The sequence below is a fragment of the Coregonus lavaretus genome (genome assembly GCF_964263955.1).
Source record: "Coregonus lavaretus genome assembly, chromosome: 13".
NCBI classification, from domain to species: Eukaryota; Metazoa; Chordata; class Actinopteri; order Salmoniformes; family Salmonidae; genus Coregonus; species Coregonus lavaretus.
In genome coordinates, this window is record NC_140000.1 from 6,392,247 (window position 1) to 6,412,621 (window position 20,375).

The 20,375-nt window shown below is 41.7% G+C and overlaps 3 protein-coding genes across 3 annotated transcripts; 2 read left to right on the forward strand and 1 right to left on the reverse strand.

The window, feature by feature from the left end:
• Positions 1-736: 736 nt before the first annotated feature.
• Positions 737-12,226, forward strand: LOC311140632 (ectonucleotide pyrophosphatase/phosphodiesterase family member 7-like). Its single transcript, XM_084175771.1, has 5 exons — positions 737-3,765; positions 6,282-6,427; positions 8,272-8,895; positions 9,019-9,241; positions 9,437-12,226. The coding sequence occupies exons 1-5, from the start codon at positions 3,528-3,530 to the stop codon at positions 9,505-9,507; spliced, it is 1,302 nt and encodes a 433-aa protein (XP_084031897.1). The 5' UTR covers positions 737-3,527; the 3' UTR covers positions 9,508-12,226.
• A 677-nt stretch (positions 12,227-12,903) lies between these two features.
• Positions 12,904-18,613, forward strand: LOC311140781 (transmembrane protein 116-like). Its single transcript, XM_084176004.1, has 11 exons — positions 12,904-13,307; positions 13,616-13,662; positions 13,794-13,861; positions 14,049-14,224; positions 16,226-16,330; positions 16,441-16,490; positions 16,611-16,694; positions 16,924-17,065; positions 17,151-17,295; positions 17,422-17,501; positions 17,598-18,613. Exons 1-11 carry the CDS (start codon positions 13,233-13,235, stop codon positions 17,811-17,813), a joined length of 1,188 nt encoding a protein of 395 aa, XP_084032130.1. The 5' UTR covers positions 12,904-13,232; the 3' UTR covers positions 17,814-18,613.
• A 94-nt stretch (positions 18,614-18,707) lies between these two features.
• LOC311140780 (uncharacterized protein) lies at positions 18,708-19,818 on the reverse strand. Its single transcript, XM_084176003.1, has 4 exons — positions 19,673-19,818; positions 19,420-19,567; positions 19,133-19,241; positions 18,708-19,023 (listed from the first exon to the last, which is right to left on the reverse strand). Exons 1-4 carry the CDS (start codon positions 19,752-19,754, stop codon positions 18,901-18,903), a joined length of 462 nt encoding a protein of 153 aa, XP_084032129.1. The 5' UTR covers positions 19,755-19,818; the 3' UTR covers positions 18,708-18,900.
• Between the last annotated feature and the right edge of the window lie 557 nt (positions 19,819-20,375).

Consider the following 20,375-nt stretch of genomic DNA (forward strand, 5'->3'; position numbering starts at 1 on the left):
ACAGCGTTTTCTTCGTCCTGAGTCTTCTCTTCTTGTCTTCTCCAGTCGCTGAAGATAAAGGGAGGCTGATTGAGGGGAGGCATCCCCTCTTATAGGGACACCTGTACTCCTATTGGCTGCAGGTGTGTGCATAATTTTGTCTCAGGCTGATGCTGCCTTAGGGCAGTGGGTAAACCAATAGGAGCAGAGCTCCCCTATGGGGCAGAGCTCCACGATATAGAACATGAGGTGATAGCGGCGGATGAATGGCACGACAATGGGCCTCAGGATCTCGTCACTGTAATATTCATGTATCAACATACGGAATTGTAATTGGTTGCATTCTACCTGTGTCATACTGCGCTATGATTGGTTAAGACCATCCAGGTCGTGAGGTCATTTTTCAGTTGATCATGGCCGAGGCAGAGACACGTGAACATGCCAGTTATAACTAGCTAATAAAGAGCTACATTTAGAAAGATCCTGTGGTACTGCATTTTATTATTTTGTACAAAGCGTGCAAGAGTAAAATGACTAAAATATGGATTTTGCTGGAGTTCCTTCACCTCGAATGGACTGGGGGTCTACAAACTTACCCGATGCATGGCGTAAATTCAAACAGTATGTGGAGCTAATGTTCACGGGTCCTCTGAAGGAAAGAGAAGAGGAAAATTGCAGCTACCTGCTCCTCTGGATCGGTGAAAAAGGGAGAGACATTTACAACACATGGACACATACCGAGGCTGAATCAAAGGCACTGAAAACATACTACGATCGTTTTGAAGCATATGTTGTGCCAAAGACCAATTAGATTTTCGCTAGGTACAAATTCCATGAGAAAGTACAGGGAGCTAGCGAATCGTTTGAACAGTTTGTGACTGAGCTGCGTCTGCTTGTGAAAGACTGTGATTATGCGAACAAGGATGAGATGGTCAGGGACCATATTGTATTTGGAATACACTCACCGCGAGTGAGAGAGAAACTTTTGAATGTTGGGTCTGAGCTAACGCTGGACAAAGCTATCGACATAGCCAGATTTCACTAGCTGGCACAGGTTCAGATGAAAACCATTTCGGGCGGCAGCACGAGCGCATCACGTGAACAAGCAGCGCACGCAGTCTGGCAGACATAAGAGCACACCTCCGGTGCCCAGAGAGCGCGTTTCAGAACGGAGAGAGACGCCCCAAAACATGTGGATATTGTGGGTACAAAGTGCATGGCGAACAGGGAAATTGCCCAGCTAAAGGTAAACAGTGTACTAAATGTGGAAAATGGAATCACTTTGCAAAAGTGTGCAGAGCTTACCGTGGGAAAACAGTACACACAGTGAGTGAATATGAAATGTCAATCAAAGAGTAAAATGCTGATGAACTGTTTATTGATTCAGTGACACAGAAAAGTCAAATATCAGAGACAGAGCAAGCCTTTGCTGACATTGAGATAGGAACACAAGGCAAAGTTCAAACTAGACACTGGTGCACAAGTAAACATTATTCCTCTGAATAAGTACTGCAGCTTGACATCTGAGTGTGAGCTATGGCCCATCACGCACAGACTGACTGGTTATGGTGGTGAACAGCTCCCAGTAAAAGGCACATGCACTTTCAAATGGAAATACAAGGAAAGTGACATGATGTTGGACTTTTACATTGTTGACACTCGAGCACCCGCAGTGCTAGGTCTTAAATTGACCTCATCAAGCTAGTTTTATCAGTGACAGCACCAGTAGAGACAGAATGTCATGGAGGAGTTTGCTGATGTTTTTTTACAGGAATAGGACTATTCCCAGGAGAATGTACCATTCACGCAACTGCTGTGGTCTACCCACAGAGAAAGTTTCCCCTTGCTCTCCGCGCCTATCTGAAGAAAGAGTTGGAGAGCATGGAGCAATCTCACATCGTCACCAAGGTTACAGAACCAACAGATTGGGTCAACGCGTTAGTGACAGGAAAGCTCAGAGTATGTCTCCACCCAAGAGACTTGAACAAGGCTATCAAACGCCCCCATTACCCCTTACAACACTAGATGGAATCACACATAAGCTAGCGGGAGCACGTTACTTCAGTGTCATGGATGCCAGATCAGGCTACTGGGCTATCAAGCAATAAAGAGCTACGTTTAGAAAGATCCTGTCGTACAGCATTTAATTTTTTGGTACAAAGCGTGCAAAACAAGACAGTCACGTTATCTCTGTGCGTTCAAATTGCCATCAATAAAATGCAATTGTGTTCGTTGTCCGAAGCTTATGCCTGCCTATACCAAAAAGCCCCACCTCCACCATGGGGCACTCTGTTCACAATGTTGACATCAGCAAACTGCCCGCCCACACGATGCCTTACACTTGGTCTGCGGTTGTGAGGCAGTTTGGACTACTGACAAATTCTCTAAAACGATGTTGGAGGTGGCTTATGGTAGAGAAATTAACATTCAATTCTCTGGCAACAGCTCTGGTGGGCATTCCTGCAGTCAGCATGCCAATTGCACGCTCCCTCAAAACGTGAGAAGTCTGTGGCATTGTGTTGTTTGAGATGTGGACTGCTTTTTGATCAGTTACAGTTACAAAAGCTCATTAGACTTTAAAATAATTTGCTAGTCTTTGGCATGAAAAAGGCAGCCTTGCAGTTAATTACATTTACTGTACATTTGAGTCATTTAGCAGACACTCATCCAGAGCAGTGGAGGCTGGTGGGAGGAGTTAAAGGAGGATGGCGCATTGTAATGGCTGGAATGAAGTAAATGGAACGGAGTCAAACATGTGGTTTCCATATATTTGATTGGTTTGATACCGTTCCATGAATTCATTTCCAGCCATTACAATGAGCCCGTCCTCCTATAGCTCCAGAGCGACTACAGTTAATTGATTCATTTTAAGGTAGCTAGGTGAGAGAACCGCAAATCACAATCATACAAAGTAAACTTTTCCTCAATAAATCAGCTATCAGCAAAGTCACCTGCTTGGCAACCTGGTGGTGGCTTTCACCTGCTGGTAACCCCTAATGGGTTGGGACACCTCCTGAGGTCACCTAGATAAGATTACTGTCATGTACAATGGAGTAGATTGATTTTAGAAAAGTTAATAGTTAATTGTCATTTTCAGGGTCATGTTTTATTGTTTTGTTGATAAGGTGGATTGCCTTGGACACAAGCTGTTGGTGAAGCATTTTGGACAGCAAAGGTGGCACCCTAGGGGTGGTACTTTTAACCTCTGGGCTCTGGCATGATATTAAGAGCATCATTACATGACCCATTACTTAACTCTCAACTAAAGATAACTCTACTTCTATGCTGAGTACCTGAGTAGACAGATCTTAGTCTTGGGTTAATGACACTCTTGGGTCCACAGACTAATTTATAGGCATCTTAGGTGGAATCTCTCTTCAGATAACAATTGATAACACCCCTCCTGTCCATAAAAGCAAGGCACGTTCAAGGTTTGTCCTTTGAAGATATCACTCAGAACATATGCTATCTTCCTGACCACAACGATGACTATAAATTAAAACCATTGAGCCCAACAGGATTAGTTAGTGCAGACAAAACAAGACAAGATGTGGTTGGAGTTGTATTTGGGAATGGCAGTTCTTCTCAGTGTAGAGTGCAAACCATTGAACAAGGAGACACACAACAAGTTGCTAGTGATCTCCTTTGATGGTTTCCGATGGGACTATGATCAAGACGTAGACACCCCTCACATGGACAAGTTAGTGGAAGATGGAGTGAAGGCAAAGTACATCACCCCTCCAGCTATCACCATGACGTCCCCATCTCACTTCACCACCATAACTGGTAAGGCATAAGAGTTACAAAATGCTATTGACTTTTTGCATGCATTTGAGCTGCTTGTTTGAAGTACTCAATCAGGTACATATAAAAAATAAGAAGTATTTCCTTGGGTAAAATGTGAATACGGGCCCAAGTTACTGTTTCAAATGTGGTTTCAAAGTCAAATGTAGCGTAGTAGATGGATTATTGCCAATTGATTTCTTTGGCCAAATATTCCCAGTTTTTCATAAAAACAGTTTTGTTTGTGGTGTGTGCCCAGAAAAACCCAATCCTGACCATGATCTCACTCACATTACAAAGTAGCCTCACTTGCCAGTGTTCTGGGCGACAAGTAGCCTAGTGTTTAAGAGCGTTGGGCCAGTAACCGAAAGGTCACTGGTTCAAATCCCCGAGCTGACTAGGTGAAAAATGTGTTAACCCTAATTGCTCTGGATAACAGTGTCTGCTAAAATGTAATGTTTTAGCACAATCTAATATGTACACTGTACAGTGGGGGGAAAAGTATTTAGTCAGCCACCAATTGTGCATGTTCTCCCACTTAAAAAGATGAGAGAGGCCTGTAATTTCCATCATAGGTACACGTCAACTATGACAGACAAAATGAGAAAAGAAATTCCAGAAAATCACATTGTAGGATTTTTTATGAATTTATTTGCAAATTATGGTGGAAAATAAGTATTTGGTCAATAACAAAAGTTTCTCAATACTTTGTTATATACCCTTTGTTGGCAATGACACAGGTCAAACGTTTTCTGTAAGTCTTCACAAGGTTTTCACACACTGTTGCTGGTATTTTGGCCCATTCCTCCATGCAGATCTCCTCTAGAGCAGTGATGTTTTGGGGCTGTCGCTGGGCAACACAGACTTTCAACTCCCTACAAATATTTTCTATGGGGTTGAGATCTGGAGACTGGCTAGGCCACTCCAGGACCTTGAAATGCTTCTTACGAAGCCACTCCTTCGTTGCCCGGGCGGTGTGTTTGGGATCATTGTCATGCTGAAAGACCCAGCCACGTTTCATCTTCAATGCCCTTGCTGATGGAAGGAGGTTTTCACTCAAAATCTCACGATACATGGCCCCATTCATTCTTTCCTTTACACGAATCAGTCGTCCTGGTCCCTTTGCAGAAAAACAGCCCCAAAGCATGATGTTTCCACCCCCATGCTTCACAGTAGGTATGGTGTTCTTTGGATGCAACTCAGCATTCTTTGTCCTCCAAACACGACAAGTTGAGTTTTTACCAAAAAGTTCTATTTTGGTTTCATCTGACCATATGACATTCTCCCAATCCTCTTCTGGATCATACAAATGCACTCTAGCAAACTTCAGACGGGCCTGGACATGTACTGGCTTAAGCAGGGGGACACTCAGGATTTGAGTCCCTGGCGGCGTAGTGTGTTACTGATGGTAGGCTTTGTTACTTTGGTCCCAGCTCTCTGCAGGTTATTCACTAGGTCCCCCCGTGTGGTTCTGGGATTTTTGCTCACCGTTCTTGTGATCATTTTGACCCCACGGGGTGAGATCTTGCGTGGAGCCCCAGATCGAGGGAGATTATCAGTGGTCTTGTATGTCTTCCATTTCCTAATAATTGCTCCCACAGTTGATTTCTTCAAACCAAGCTGCTTACCTATTGCAGATTCAGTCTTCCCAGCCTGGTGCAGGTCTACAATTTTGTTTCTGGTGTCCTTTGACAGCTCTTTGGTCTTGGCCATAGTGGAGTTTGGAGTGTGACTGTTTGAGGTTGTGGACAGGTGTCATTAAATACTGATAACAAGTTCAAACAGGTGCCATTAATACAGGTAACGAGTGGAGGACAGAGGAGCCTCTTAAAGAAGAAGTTACAGGTCTGTGAGAGCCAGAACTCTTGCTTGTTTGTAGGTGACCAAATACTTATTTTCCACCATAATTTGCAAATAAATTCATAAAAAATCCTACAATGTGATTTTCTGGATTTCTTTTTCTCAATTTGTCTGTCATAGTTGACGTGTACCTATGATGAAAATTACAGGCCTCTCTCATCTTTTTAAGTGGGAGAACTTGCACAATTGGTGGCTGACTAAATACTTTTTTTCCCCACTGTATATGGGCATAAACATATCCTTTGGGTCCTAATTATTTAAATACAAATCTCTTCAAACTTCCTGCTTACTTTATTTCTGGGCAATTGACCACACTTTAATCTGACCCTAGTGCTTAGTGCTATTCCTGAGAAATGGAAATCACCTTCTGTTTTCATTTGTTAATGCAGGAAAACCCCGCAAATCTACAGACCAATTTCTAAATGTTATCTTATTTGACAATGATATGCTATCTAAATTCCATGAAATATTTTCAAATAATTATAGTACAGCAATTAAAGTTGTAAACGCCTTCTTTGATATCCTTGATAAGACACAGCACTGAGGTTTTGGATACTGTTTATCATAATGTCATGACGAAAAGACAATTAAACCTGGAAGGTTGCTGGCATCAGCAAATATTTAGATATCATGATCTTTTCTTCTCATATCTCTCACAGGGAGATGGATAGAGGATCATGGAGTTGTTCACAATATGATGTTTAATTCCACAACTCATCAGAAAGTCGGCCATAAAGCTACCTTGAAGAGGTCTGAGTGGTGGGACAATGGAGCCTTGCCGTTGTGGATTACAGCACAGAACCAGGTGAGGAACTGGTCATGATTTGATCCTGGAAATAAAATATTGGGTCAAATATGCAGAGTTACCTTACAGTCCTCCTACTGACAGCTACAGAAACTGCTGTCAGACTTATATTTAAGTGAATGAAGTAGCTCTGATTAAAGTTAACCTTGGAGACCCCCTACTACACCCTTATATTAGAAGCATACATACATTAGCCCATATTAACTGGTCAATGTCCATACAGTGGGGGAAAAAAGTATTTAGTCAGCCACCAATTGTGCAAGTTCTCCCACTTAAAAAGATGAGAGAGGCCTGTAATTTTCATCATAGGTACACGTCAACTATGACAGACAAAATTAGATTTTTTTTCTCCAGAAAATCACATTGTAGGATTTTTTATGAATTTATTTGCAAATTATGGTGGAAAATAAGTATTTGGTCAATAACAAAAGTTTCTCAATACTTTGTTATATACTCTTTGTTGGCAATGACACAGGTCAAATGTTTTCTGTAAGTCTTCACAAGGTTTTCACACACTGTTGCTGGTATTTTGGCCCATTCCTCCATGCAGATCTCCTCTAGAGCAGTGATGTTTTGGGGCTGTCGCTGGGCAACACAGACTTTCAACTCCCTCCAAAGATTTTCTATGGGGTTGAGATCTGGAGACTGGCTAGGCCACTCCAGGACCTTGAAATGCTTCTTACGAAGCCACTCCTTCGTTGCCCGGGCGGTGTGTTTGGGATCATTGTCATGCTGAAAGACCCAGCCACGTTTCATCTTCAATGCCCTTGCTGATGGAAGGAGGTTTTCACTCAAAATCTCACGATACATGGCCCCATTCATTCTTTCCTTTACACGGATCAGTCGTCATGGTCCCTTTGCAGAAAAACAGCCCCAAAGCATGATGTTTCCACCCCCATGCTTCACAGTAGGTATGGTGTTCTTTGGATGCAACTCAGCATTCTTTGTCCTCCAAACACGACGAGTTGAGTTTTTACCAAAAAGTTATATTTTGGTTTCATCTGACCATATGACATTCTCCCAATCCTCTTCTGGATCATCCAAATGCACTCTAGCAAACTTCAGACGGGCCTGGACATGTACTGGCTTAAGCAGGGGGACACGTCTGGCACTGCAGGATTTGAGTCCCTGGCGGCGTAGTGTGTTACTGATGGTAGGCTTTGTTACTTTGGTCCCAGCTCTCTGCAGGTCATTCACTAGGTCCCCCCGTGTGGTTCTGGGATTTTTGCTCACCGTTCTTGTGATCATTTTGACCCCACGGGGTGAGATCTTGCGTGGAGCCCCAGATCGAGGGAGATTATCAGTGGTCTTGTATGTCTTCCATTTCCTAATAATTGCTCCCACAGTTGATTTCTTCAAACCAAGCTGCTTACCTATTGCAGATTCAGTCTTCCCAGCCTGGTGCAGGTCTATAATTTTGTTTCTGGTGTCCTTTGACAGCTCTTTGGTCTTGGCCATAGTGGAGTTTGGAGTGTGACTGTTTGAGGTTGTGGACAGGTGTCTTTTATACTGATAACAAGTTCAAACAGGTGCCATTAATACAGGTAACGAATGGAGGACAGAGGAGCCTCTTAAAGAAGAAGTTACAGGTCTGTGAGAGCCAGAAATCTTGCTTGTTTGTAGGTGACCAAATACTTATTTTCCACCATAATTTGCAAATAAATTCATTAAAAATCCTACAATGCAATTTTCTGGATTTTCTTTTCTCAATTTGTCTGTCATAGTTGACGTGTACCTATAATTAAAATTACAGGCCTCTCTCATCTTTTTAAGTGGGAGAATTTGCACAATTGGTGGCTGACTAAATACTTTTTTTCCCCACTGTACCTTTTCTTCTGTTTCAGGGCCTGAAAACAGGTTCCTTTTTATTTCCAGGAGGAGCAGCCAACTACAGTGGTCAATGTGTAAACCGGGCGCTGGTTGAGGAACCAGGTCAACAAGATGATAACGAAACAGAGTGGCGTCAGAATATTGACACTGTGTTGAGCTGGTTCACCGAAGAAGATTTTGACTTTGTGACTCTGTACTATGGAGAGCCTGACAACGTGGGTCATGCCAAAGGACCAGACCATCCTGACAGGAAAACCATAATAAAGCAGATTGACCGCACCATTGGATACCTGAGGGAGGCCATCCAGCGAGATGGTTTGACTGATAACCTTAACGTCATCATCACCTCTGACCATGGCATGACCACCGTTAAAAAAAGACCTCTTGTAGATGAGATAATCCTCTCTAAATACCTGAATTTATTCAACACGGTTTATTTTGAGCTCCTTGACTACGGCGGGTTTGGCATGATCACACCAAGGAAAGGAAAGGAACAGCAGGTTTATGATGCTCTCATGAAGGCCCCAAACCTCACAGTCTACAAGAAGGAAGATATGCCAGAGAACTTTCATTTGTCAAAGAATGACAGAATACAGCCTATTATTGTCATTGCTGATCTAGGTTTCAACTTAAACTCGGTAGGTACCGGTATTAACTTTTAAGACACGTCATATGCTATGTATAAAGTAAAAAATGGTAAAGTAAAAATATCAGATTTTTTTTAAAATATATATATTATAATATGCATATAATTTCAACAGCGGTTGATCGTCTACGTGAACAAAGGAGATCATGGATTCCACATGGACGAAATGGACATGAAGACCATCTTCCGTGCTTTTGGACCAGATTTCAAGAAGAGTTATCTGTCCGAGCCCTTTGACAGTGTCCACATCTACCCTCTAATGTGCAAGCTGCTGCAGATAGATCCAGCCCCTAACAACGGCTCCCTATCCGTCACTGAGGGCATGCTGGTTCAGAACGGTACGAGCCGTGAGCTTCTAGAAAGCATTTTAGTATCAAAATGCATGACAGTGTCTATTAATTCATTCTAATACAGGAAGATACCAACCTTAATGTGTGCTCCACTGATTATACTTATTGTATAAGATAATTATCAAGACTGACATGAGAAATGGTTATATCACATAACTAATGGCACCATTCTTCTCTACACAGGTGGGAGAAGAAATCAGATGTCCCTTGGTGTTTTGGCATCGATATTTGTCTACATTTTATTTGTCATGTAGTCATTTCTGATGTTGGTTATTTTCCTAAATGTTTGTTAACTGAAAATAATTGCATAGTTGAATCAATCATAACCAAAACTCCAACAGATATTCTTAAGGAGGATCACATTCACTATGATTTTCATCAACAATATCCATCTGATTGTATTATACACTCAGTGTCCAGTTTATTAGGTACACCCATCTAGTACCGGGTTGGGCGCCACTTTGCCTCCAGAACAGCCTGAATTCTTCGGGGCATGGAAACGTTGCTCAATTGGTATCAAGGGAAAACATTCCCCACACCATTACACCACTGCCACCAGCCTTTATCATTGACACCAGACATTATAGGGCCATGGACTCACGCTGCAATAGCCCATCCGTGACAAGGACCGATGAGTTGTGCGCTCCAAGATGCCGTTCTGCACACCACTGTTGTACTGCGCCGTTATTTGCCTGTTTGTGGGCCCGCCTTTTAGCTTGCACGATTCTTGCCATTCTCCTTCGACCTCTCATCAACGAGCTGTTTTCGCCCATAGGACTGCCGCTGACTGGATGTTTTTTGTTTGACGCACCATTCTCTGTAAACCCTAGACACTGTGGTGCGTAATAAGCCCAGGAGGCCGGACGTTTCTGAGATACTGGAATCGGCGCGCCTGGCACTGACGATCATTCCACGCTCAAAGTCGCTTAGGTCACTCATTTTGCCCATTCTAAAGTTCAATCGAACAGTAACTGAATGCCTCGATGCCTGTCTGCCTGCTTTATACACTGGGTGTACAAAGCATTAAGAACACCTTCCTAATATTGAGCCACAATTCGTTGGGGCATGGACTCTATAAGGTGTCGAAAGCGTTCCATAGGGATGCTGGCCCATGTTGACTCCAATGCTTCCCACAGTTGTGTCAAGTTGGCTGGATGTCCTTTGGGTGGTGGACCATTCTTGATACACACAGGAAATTATTCAGCCTAAAAAACCCAGTAGTGTTGCAATTCTTGACACAAACCGGTGTGCCTGGCACCTACTACCATACCCTGTTCAAAGGCACTTAAATCTTTTGTCTTGCCAATTCACCCTATGAATGGCACACATACACAATCTGTTTCTCAATTTTCTCAAGAGTTAAAAACCTTCTTTAACCTGTCTCCTCTCCTTCATCTACACTGATTGAAGTGGATTTAACAAGTGACATCAACAAGGGATCATACTGTAGCTTTCACCTGGATTTACCTGGTCAGTCAATGTCATGGAAAGAGCAGGTGTTCTTAATGTTTTGTGCACTCAGCCACAACCACGGCCACATGACACACTGTCTGTAGAAGCAAACCATTTTTTTGAACAGGGTATACCTAATAAACTGGCCACTGAGTGTATGTTGAATAATCAAACCAGTCAGCATTGGCTCAAATAACTTTGTCTAGAACCTACATTTAATAATGACACCTGCCCACTGATGGTCAAAAGTAGAGATTTATAATAATCTTCTTGGTTCCGGAGTTTCAAGTAGCCTGATTATTTTTGAAAAGTTGTTTCATTTTAAACGTCAGATTTTATTTGGAGAAATATTTTTGTTTAAATAATTGTTCCGACTGTATATTTATTTGTTGTTATTATGCTTTAATAAACATGTGCATGATGAATGAGTATTGCAGGTTTAAAATTAAAATGTTTAACAGGAAAGAAGATTTGTATCTCAAGGTGTTATTACCAACTGCAGCTAGCTGGGGATATATACATACATACAGTTTTCCAACATGATTGATTTAAAAAATTGAAATGTTAGCAGAACAGACAACTATGGGAAAACACAGATGGAGGAAATATAAAACATGTAAATAATCTCCCTGTTGGCCCTTTATTTCTTACAAAATATTATGAAAACCTCCCTAAAAAAAAAAATGCCGTTTTGAAACTGCAGTAAAAGTGCAGTAACTGCAGTTAACTGTGGTATTTTGGACATAGTAATTGCAGAAAAACTGAAGTGTCACTGCTATATTACTGCAGTAAAAAAACGGTTATTTTGGAGGCAGTATTTGCAGCATACTGCAGTGTACTGCACTCTAACTAGTTATACTGCAGTTATACGCAATAACATCTGCTAAATATGTGTATGTGACCAATACAATTTGATATGATTTGATACTGCACTCTGACTGCAGTCTTTTTTCTTAAGGGCTTCTCTTTCCATGACAGACTGACCAGGTGAGTCCAGGTGAAAGCTATGATCCCTTATTGATGGCACTTGTTATAATATAATATGCCAATTAGCAGACGCTTTTATCCAAAGCGACTTACAGTCATGTGTGCATATATTTTTACGTATGGGTGGTCCCGGGGATCGAACCCACTACCCTGGCGTTACAAGCGCCATGCTCTACCAATTGAGCTACAGAGGACTACAAATCCATATCAGTCAGTGTAGATGAAGGGGAGGAGACAGGTTAAAGGAGGATTTTTAAACCTTGAGATGATTGAGACATGGATTGTGTATGTGTGGCATTCAGAGGGTGAATGGGCAACACGAAAGATTGAGTGCCTTTGAATGGGGTGTGGTTGTAGGTGCTAGGCGCACCGGTTCTTAATGTTTTGTGCACTCAGTGAATATTTTTCACACTGATGCAGCTTATTTTTGTCATGGCCATGGTTATTGTAGGGTAAAGTGGTGACTTTAAATGAAAACAACAAGGGTTAATTATGGAGGACTAAAAGTGCCACAATTAAATAAATGAATACACCATTAAATAATTACTTAAATGTGTCATTAATTAATTAAAATTAGAATTAAATACATAAATGTGTAATTAAATGTATCATTAATTAATTCAAATACCGATTCATTTTATGTAAAATACATATATAATTATTTCACTATTTACATTTACATTTCATGATCCTGCATTGCAGTGATTCATGAATTACTTAAAACTGTCAAACTGACCCATCAAAGTCAGTGGGCGGGGCTAACGCGAATCTAGTCTGATCCATTGCTTTGGTCTGAAGTAGAGTAGGCCAACCTGGATAGAGACAATGGAGGATCTCCGTGAACTTTCCAGGGAGTTGGTTAGAGACATTTTAAACTTAGCAGAGGATGTAGAAGCAGGACCTGCTGACATTATCCGGAATTGATTTGTCTTGGCTTGATGCAGAGGGTAACCAATCAGGCGTTAGGTTCCGCCTACCAACTTTTGATGGGTCAGTTTGACAGTTTTAAGTAATTCAGGAAGCACTCCAACGCAGGACCATGAAATGTAAATGTAAATAGTGAAATTATTATATATGTATTTTACATAAAATGAATCGGTATTTGAATTAATTAATGACACATTTAATAACACATTTATGTATTTAATTCTAATTTTAATTAATTAATGACACATTTAAGTAATTATTTAATGGTGTATTTATTTATTTAATTGTGGCACTTTTAGTCCTCCATAGTTAATAGGCTACGGGATGTTCCCTAATGGAAATGATAACATTATGAAACCAGCCATGATGAATGGCTACACATGTTGCGGTCATGTGACGAAGCATAAACCGGTTAGGTCAAATGGAGAGTGAGCGCGCCCTGCGTTCTATGTGTTGTTCGGCTACTGTACAACGACTTCAGTGTTGGATCCGTGCGTGTCTAGGTTACTCAGCCTAAATCACAACTAGTCTCTGTTGTTTTAAACTGGCTGAATGTTTTGGGAACGACATATATATATTCTGCACTTGAGTTAAGTATTAGAATTTAAAAAACATGTTAAATTTCGTCTTGCATGATGTCTCAAACAACACGGAGCAAAACACAACAACGCCTGAGGACTGGACTGTTGTGAGTAATTTATTAAGTATTTATTAAGTATTGTGATTATTAATTTGCAGTTGTCCCGTATTTAAACTACTGTACAGTGGACAGCAATATGCATTTCTTAGTTGTAGCTACATCGTTGCCACATGTGTCTGCAGCATGGCTTTTGGGGGGTGGGAGGTGGAACCACCCTCTCGCACTTAATAAAGTGGATGAGATTATTATTCTCAATTGACCAGAGAAGTGTTATAGGATCTGCCTCGCCCTCTGCAGGTAGGGATATACAGTATATGACTGTTTTGGTTTCTAATCAACACCTTTACCCTGTAAAGGTGTACTTTGCAGTCAGATGGATCCAGTTGATTATGGCAGTGCTAAGGTAAGCAGGGCACAGCATTTACATTATTATGATTTTAATTTTTTTTACAAACCTCTTTGTAATTGTACAATCTGGTGATCACACAGGTCAAATTGAGGGCTCTTCCCAATCAGTTTTTTTGTTATTTGCAGCATTGTCGGTTCAGGTTCCATAATTGTTTATGCAACTTTCCAACACCTCATAAGGACACCTGAGGTTAGTTACTAACACTACAGATGATCCCATCTACAGTTGGTTTTAAGTGTTTCCGCATTTAAGCATATAATTTTACCCTACCTTAGTTGGTAGAAAGGTGCTATATAAATCCAATCGGTTGTTGTTTTTGTTAATAATAATAATAATAACAATATTATTAACCTACCTACAATACAATGACTGTGATTTAGACTCCATTTTAACTCCAAAACAATGCCCGATACTACCTCCTCTGCAGATGCAGCCATTGTTCTTACTGAGTGTGACAGACTTGCTGCTGGCTGTCAGCTGGCTGATAGGAGCAGTACTGTTCACCCAGGACTGTGATAGCCATGCCACCTGCTACAACCTACACATCGTTGAACAGGTTTGGACACAGACATATAATCCATTCAATTACAGTAAGAGCTGACTTAACGTTTCAATATAAGAAGTAGTTGACCAAGCCAGCTCTAGATCAGGTCCAAATGAAGTAGAGCAGTAAATCTAGCCCAATTTGACGCCTCTTCAATTGAATTCTGTTAGATCAGGACAAAGTAGTCTGGATGTGGCTGACCCATTTCCCTTGTACTATTCTATGCCAAAAGGGAAAATGATAAACAGTGGGGAAAAAAAGTATTTAGTCAGCCACCAATTGTGCAAGTTCTCCCACTTAAAAAGATGAGAGAGGCCTGTAATTTTCATCATAGGTACACGTCAACTATGACAGACAAAAAATCCAGAAAATCACATTGTAGGATTTTTTTATGAATTTATTTGCAAATTATGGTGGAAAATAAGTATTTGGTCAATAACAAAGGTTTCTCAATACTTTGTTATATACCCTTTGTTGGCAATGACACAGGTCAAACATTTTTCTGTAAGTCTTCACAAGGTTTTCACACACTGTTGCTGGTATTTTGGCCCATTCCTCCATGCAGATCTCCTCTAGAGCAGTGATGTTTTGGGGCTGTCGCTGGGCAACACAGACTTTCAACTCCCTCCAAAGATTTTCTATGGGGTTGAGATATGGAGACTGGCTAGGCCACTCCAGGACCTTGAAATGCTTCTTACGAAGCCACTCCTTCGTTGCCCGGGCGGTGTGTTTGGGATCATTGTCATGCTGAAAGACCCAGCCACGTTTCATCTTCAATGCCCTTGCTGATGGAAGGAGGTTTTCACTCAAAATCTCACGATACATGGCCCCATTCATTCTTTCCTTTACACGGATCAGTCGTCCTGGTCCCTTTGCAGAAAAACAGCCCCAAAGCATGATGTTTCCACCCCCATGCTTCACAGTAGGTATGGTGTTATTTGGATGCAACTCAGCATTCTTTGTCCTCCAAACACGACGAGTTGAGTTTTTACCAAAAAGTTCTATTTTGGTTTCATCTGACCATATGACATTCTCCCAATCCTCTTCTGGATCATCCAAATACACTCTAGCAAACTTCAGACGGGCCTGGACATGTACTGGCTTAAGCAGGGGGACACGTCTGGCACTGCAGGATTTGAGTCCCTGGCGGCGTAGTGTGTTACTGATGGTAGGCTTTGTTACTTTGGTCCCAGCTCTCTGCAGGTCATTCACTAGGTCCCCCCGTGTGGTTCTGGGATTTTTGCTCACCTTTCTTGTGATCATTTTGACCCCACGGGGGTGAGATCTTGCGTGGAGCCCCAGATCGAGGGAGATTATCAGTGGTCTTGTATGTCTTCCATTTCCTAATAATTGCTCCCACAGTTGATTTCTTCAAACCAAGCTGCTTACCTATTGCAGATTCAGTCTTCCCAGCCTGGTGCAGGTCTACAATTTTGTTTCTGGTGTCCTTTGACAGCTCTTTGGTCTTGGCCATAGTGGAGTTTGGAGTGTGACTGTTTGAGGTTGTGGACAGGTGTCTTTTATACTGATAACAAGTTCAAACAGGTGCCATTAATACAGGTAACGAGTGGAGGACAGAGGAGCCTCTTAAAGAAGAAGTTACAGGCGTGTGAGAGCCAGAAATCTTGCTTGTTTGTAGGTGACCAAATACTGATTTTCCACCATAATTTGCAAATAAATTCATTGAAAATCCTACAATGTGATTTTCTGGATTTTTTTCTTCTCAATTTGTCTGTCATAGTTGACATGTACCTATGATGAAAATTACAGGCCTCTCTCATCTTTTTAAGTGGGAGAACTTGCACAATTGGTGGCTGACTAAATACTTTTTTTCCCCACTGTATAACCCCACAACAAAACCAATGATGGTCATAGATGTCTAATCTCCATGGATAAGCAGATAGGGAACATCATTCCATTGGTACATCATACCACTCTTCTCACCACTAAAATATAAGTAAATGTTGGTTGATTCATGATGACCACTGATGGGGAACCCCTGTCTTTTATCAGATGCTGTATATGACCTCGTTCTTCTACACATTGAACTACATATGGACCCTCTACTCTGGGCTAAATAACAAATTCTACAGGAGCCTTAATGGATACCCAGCCCAAGTAGGTGCCACCTGACAAATTATTAACGTTTTGATGTCTGACACATTTGGTTGTCTGTAATTCCCCATATTCAACTGTTTGGTTAAAATCTGGCCTCTGTTTTGTTGAAGTGCGTCACCAAACTGAGCACTTTCAGCAAGATTGCTGCAGTCCTGTCATGGTAAGCATTGACTTTTTCACAGAAACAGTATATGCTTGACCTATTTCAAGTTCAGTAGATGTCATTATGCATGCAATAGAGGGAGTATGCTAAATGTCCTGTCCCCGTTTCTCCTCCCAGTGTCCTCCCCGTGCTGCTGATGCTGCCAGTGTTTGTAACAGGAAACATGGACCACTGTTACACAAACTTCAGCCAGCCTTACAAGTAGGTCTGTAGCATGCATCATAGTAGGAATATTACCACGGGGAGAGTTCATTATGGGTCAATAAGGTTTGGGGTTTTAGTGAGGCAATCAGAATTCATATCAAGCACTTCTGTGCTATATGTTTGGTCAATTAATATGATTTAATCATAATTTGTAATGTTTTTTATACGTCTCTTTTACTTTGAAGTACATAACGGTTTGACTAACGTCCCTCTCCCTGCATATTAGGTGCCTTCTAATGCACACAGAGGCACTCTTCATGTCTACTGACTTCAACCAGATGGAGGTGGACTCAGCTTGCCACCTGCTACACATGTACAGTATTGCTGTCTTCCTGGCAGCCTTCCTCCTCACCTTTGTTGGCATTGTGGTGAGTCAACATATCCCATGGTTACAATACTATATTTATTTTACTCAAACATATCTTGGCTTCACACGTCTTTCGTCTACACCAGGTGCTCATGGGAAAAGCCCGCACTGTTTACAGACGTTGTGTGACCTCTAGTGGTTTCCTAGGCGACAGGCAGTGGGCGTCGCTTCGTGTTCTGGACCGACACATGCTCCTCTACCCCTCTGTCTTCCTCTTCTGTTGGGGCCCAGGTAACTACAGTACTGTTCACCCAGCTCAGAATCCTAGGGCCCCCCCGGGCTTGATAAATGATTTGTAGCATCTGAAAATCACATTCTCCTTTTTGATATATTGCCTTATTTACCCTTCCATTTCAGCCGTCTTCCTGGCAGCCATGATTCTGTACAACCTGAAATCAGTGGAGGGAGTTGTGGGCGTCGTTCTGTACATCTTACAGGTAAAACTGCCAGCTGCTCCGAAACCTACATCCAAGCCGTGTGCAACCTCCTCCTCAGTCCATTTCTTAACTTCTACTTCGTCTTCCTCATCCCAGGCCTTCACCTCATCCTCTCAAGGCCTTCTGAACTGTGTGGTGTACGGCTGGACACAGAGACACTTCCGCTCAGCTAGCAAAGATGCTCTAAGGGACATGGACACCCAGACGCCACTTCTGAGATCTCAGAAGAAAGGCTATAAAACTCTATGGTCAACACCATCCCCCGAAGCAGATGATATAGGAGAAACTGGTATTCTACCGACCCCACATTAACTTATTAAGGCAGTTGTGAAACTGGCAAAATAAACTAAACAAAACCTTTTGTGCCAGACTGGGAGAGTGACAGTTTGGTTTAGAATCTTGGGGACAGTACCTTGGGAAGCACCTGGTATACCAATGAAGCAAGAATACCCAAGGCTGTACACAAGGGACAGCAGGGTCGAACCAGACAGAGGCTGAACCGCTGAGGCGTGAAAAAAGGAAGAACCAGGGAATTTACAATGAGAGGAAGAGCAGCTCTGAAACAGGATCTGAGAGCTCTGCTTTATAATATAATAATAATAATATGCCATTTAGCAGACGCTTTTATCCAAAGCGACTTACAGTCATGCGTGCATACATTTTTGTGTATGGGTGGTCCCGGGGATCGAACCCACTACCTTGGCGTTACAAGCGCCGTGCTCTACCAGCTGAGCTACAGAGGCTTTCATCGTAATCAGAGTCACTCCCTCCTTCACTTGTTTTGACTGCATCGGTCGTGCAAACATTGTCTCTACATTAGTGTTTAGATTTTCCCACAGTAGTTGGGGACAGCCGAGGATATTTGTGAAAGGCTTTGTAACAGACTGGCATGTCTTTGATTTAGAGGGGCCCTGATTGAGCCCAACCGTGTGGAAGAAAGTGAGCAGCCTGTTACTTTTCATCATGATGGAACAAAGGAACTCCATTCACAGAGATGCTGCTTGACGTACCAGTTTGGCCCGTGGTGTTGTGTAATGGTCGTAGATACGCAAGTGTGTGCAATATTTTGTTTTCGCCCTGCATGGGCTTGTTCACAGAAATGTTACAGTAAATTTATGCTCTCTCCTTGAGTTCAATTCAACAAACTTGATTTATCACCGGGGCAATTATTGCTCTGCATAAAATGTGACAGGCATGACAACGGGATAAATACATTACCACAACATACACATTTTATTTGTCAGAGATGTAAATTAAACTGAATTTAAAGAATGTGCATTTTCAGTCTGTCAATGCATTGGACTTTATTTCTGTTTAAGTCAATCCATCAATATGAAATGGGCATTCCAGCTAAAATATAGATACTGCTGCAGCTTCACCAAAACAATGAAATATTGTTTCACTCCCACATCCGACCAGCTGCATCATGGCAGTTATCAAAGATCAGGCTGTAGTCGGTGCCTCCAGCTTTGACGAAATCAGAGACCGTCTTACTTCCTCTAAAGTTTTTGGTTTCAATTTTCTGAAAAAATAAAAAAAACTATGTTTTAATCTGAATGACTATGTATTTGCCACTACAAAGCCATTTCAATAAAAATGGCTTATTGAAAGAAAGCTGATTGAATACTTGCCTTCCAGTCTCGACCCATGTGGCGTGCATCTACCACCACAGTCTGAGAGCTGATGCCAAATCCATTCCCTTTATGGACAAGCCACTTGGCGCCGTCAGCCAAAGTCACTCTGTGGATCAACAACAAAGGGTTAGACATAGCGGGTCATTTAGGCAGTTTCTTAAATAATAAACATGATGTTGCTAGATATGCAGTAACAAACGACTGACTTTTGTAGGCTTATTTTATCAATATCATACGTATATCGTACATAATACATCTATCATACATAATATCATGTTACTCACCTGACTCCTGAGTGGCTGAAATCCCCCACCTGAAAGGACATGCCTTCTAGGGGTCTCCTCATTCTGTCCGCTTCATACACCTTGGAGTTGTACAGCTTCGTCAGGTCAGACATTTTAGATATATCATAATTGTAGGTTCCTCCACTACCTATGAGAAAAGTTATAATAATACATGAACAACATAACAATAACATCATAATACTATATTTATATATATATATACAAGTATGAGAAAATAGTTGTTCAAACTTACCACCAATGAAAGAGGATTCCACATTTACAACCAAAAGGGCCAGAAGAGCTGGCAGGATGAGTGAGGTTCTGATGGAGAACATAGCAGGATGTTGTTGTGGATACCTACCACACTTTGTGCAGTGAGATAGATTTACCTTTTTATAAACCCCAAGTTGAGACATGCCTCCTCCCTTTTTATAAACCCCAAGTTGAGACATGTTATTACAACACATTCTCTTCAAATAGAAAGTCTGGCACACAACAGTGGATTGCAAAATAGTTGTTTATTTTTTTGTTGCATTTAATGGTTGTACTCTCAAACCGATTTTTTTTTTTTTTTTAATCTATTTATTTATTTAACCTTTATTTAACTAGGCAAGTCAGTTAAGAACAAATTCTTATTTACAATGACGGCCTACACCGGCCAAACCCGGACAACGCTGGGCCAATTGTGCGCCGCCCTATGGGACTCCCAGTCACGGCCGGTTGTGATACAGCCTGGAATCAAACCAGGGGGTCTGTAGTGACGCCTCAAGCACTGAGATGCAGTGTCTTAGACCGCTGCGCCACTCGGGAGCCCATTCATCATCTTTGAAAGAGTGATAACATAAACTTGTATTTTCTTAGACATAGTCAAGATTTTGTTTTCTCTTGGAAAGACAATTATTTTTTTGACCGCTGTAAAGGGTTAATTTCTGCCTTGGAGTTAATTCCTGGGCTTT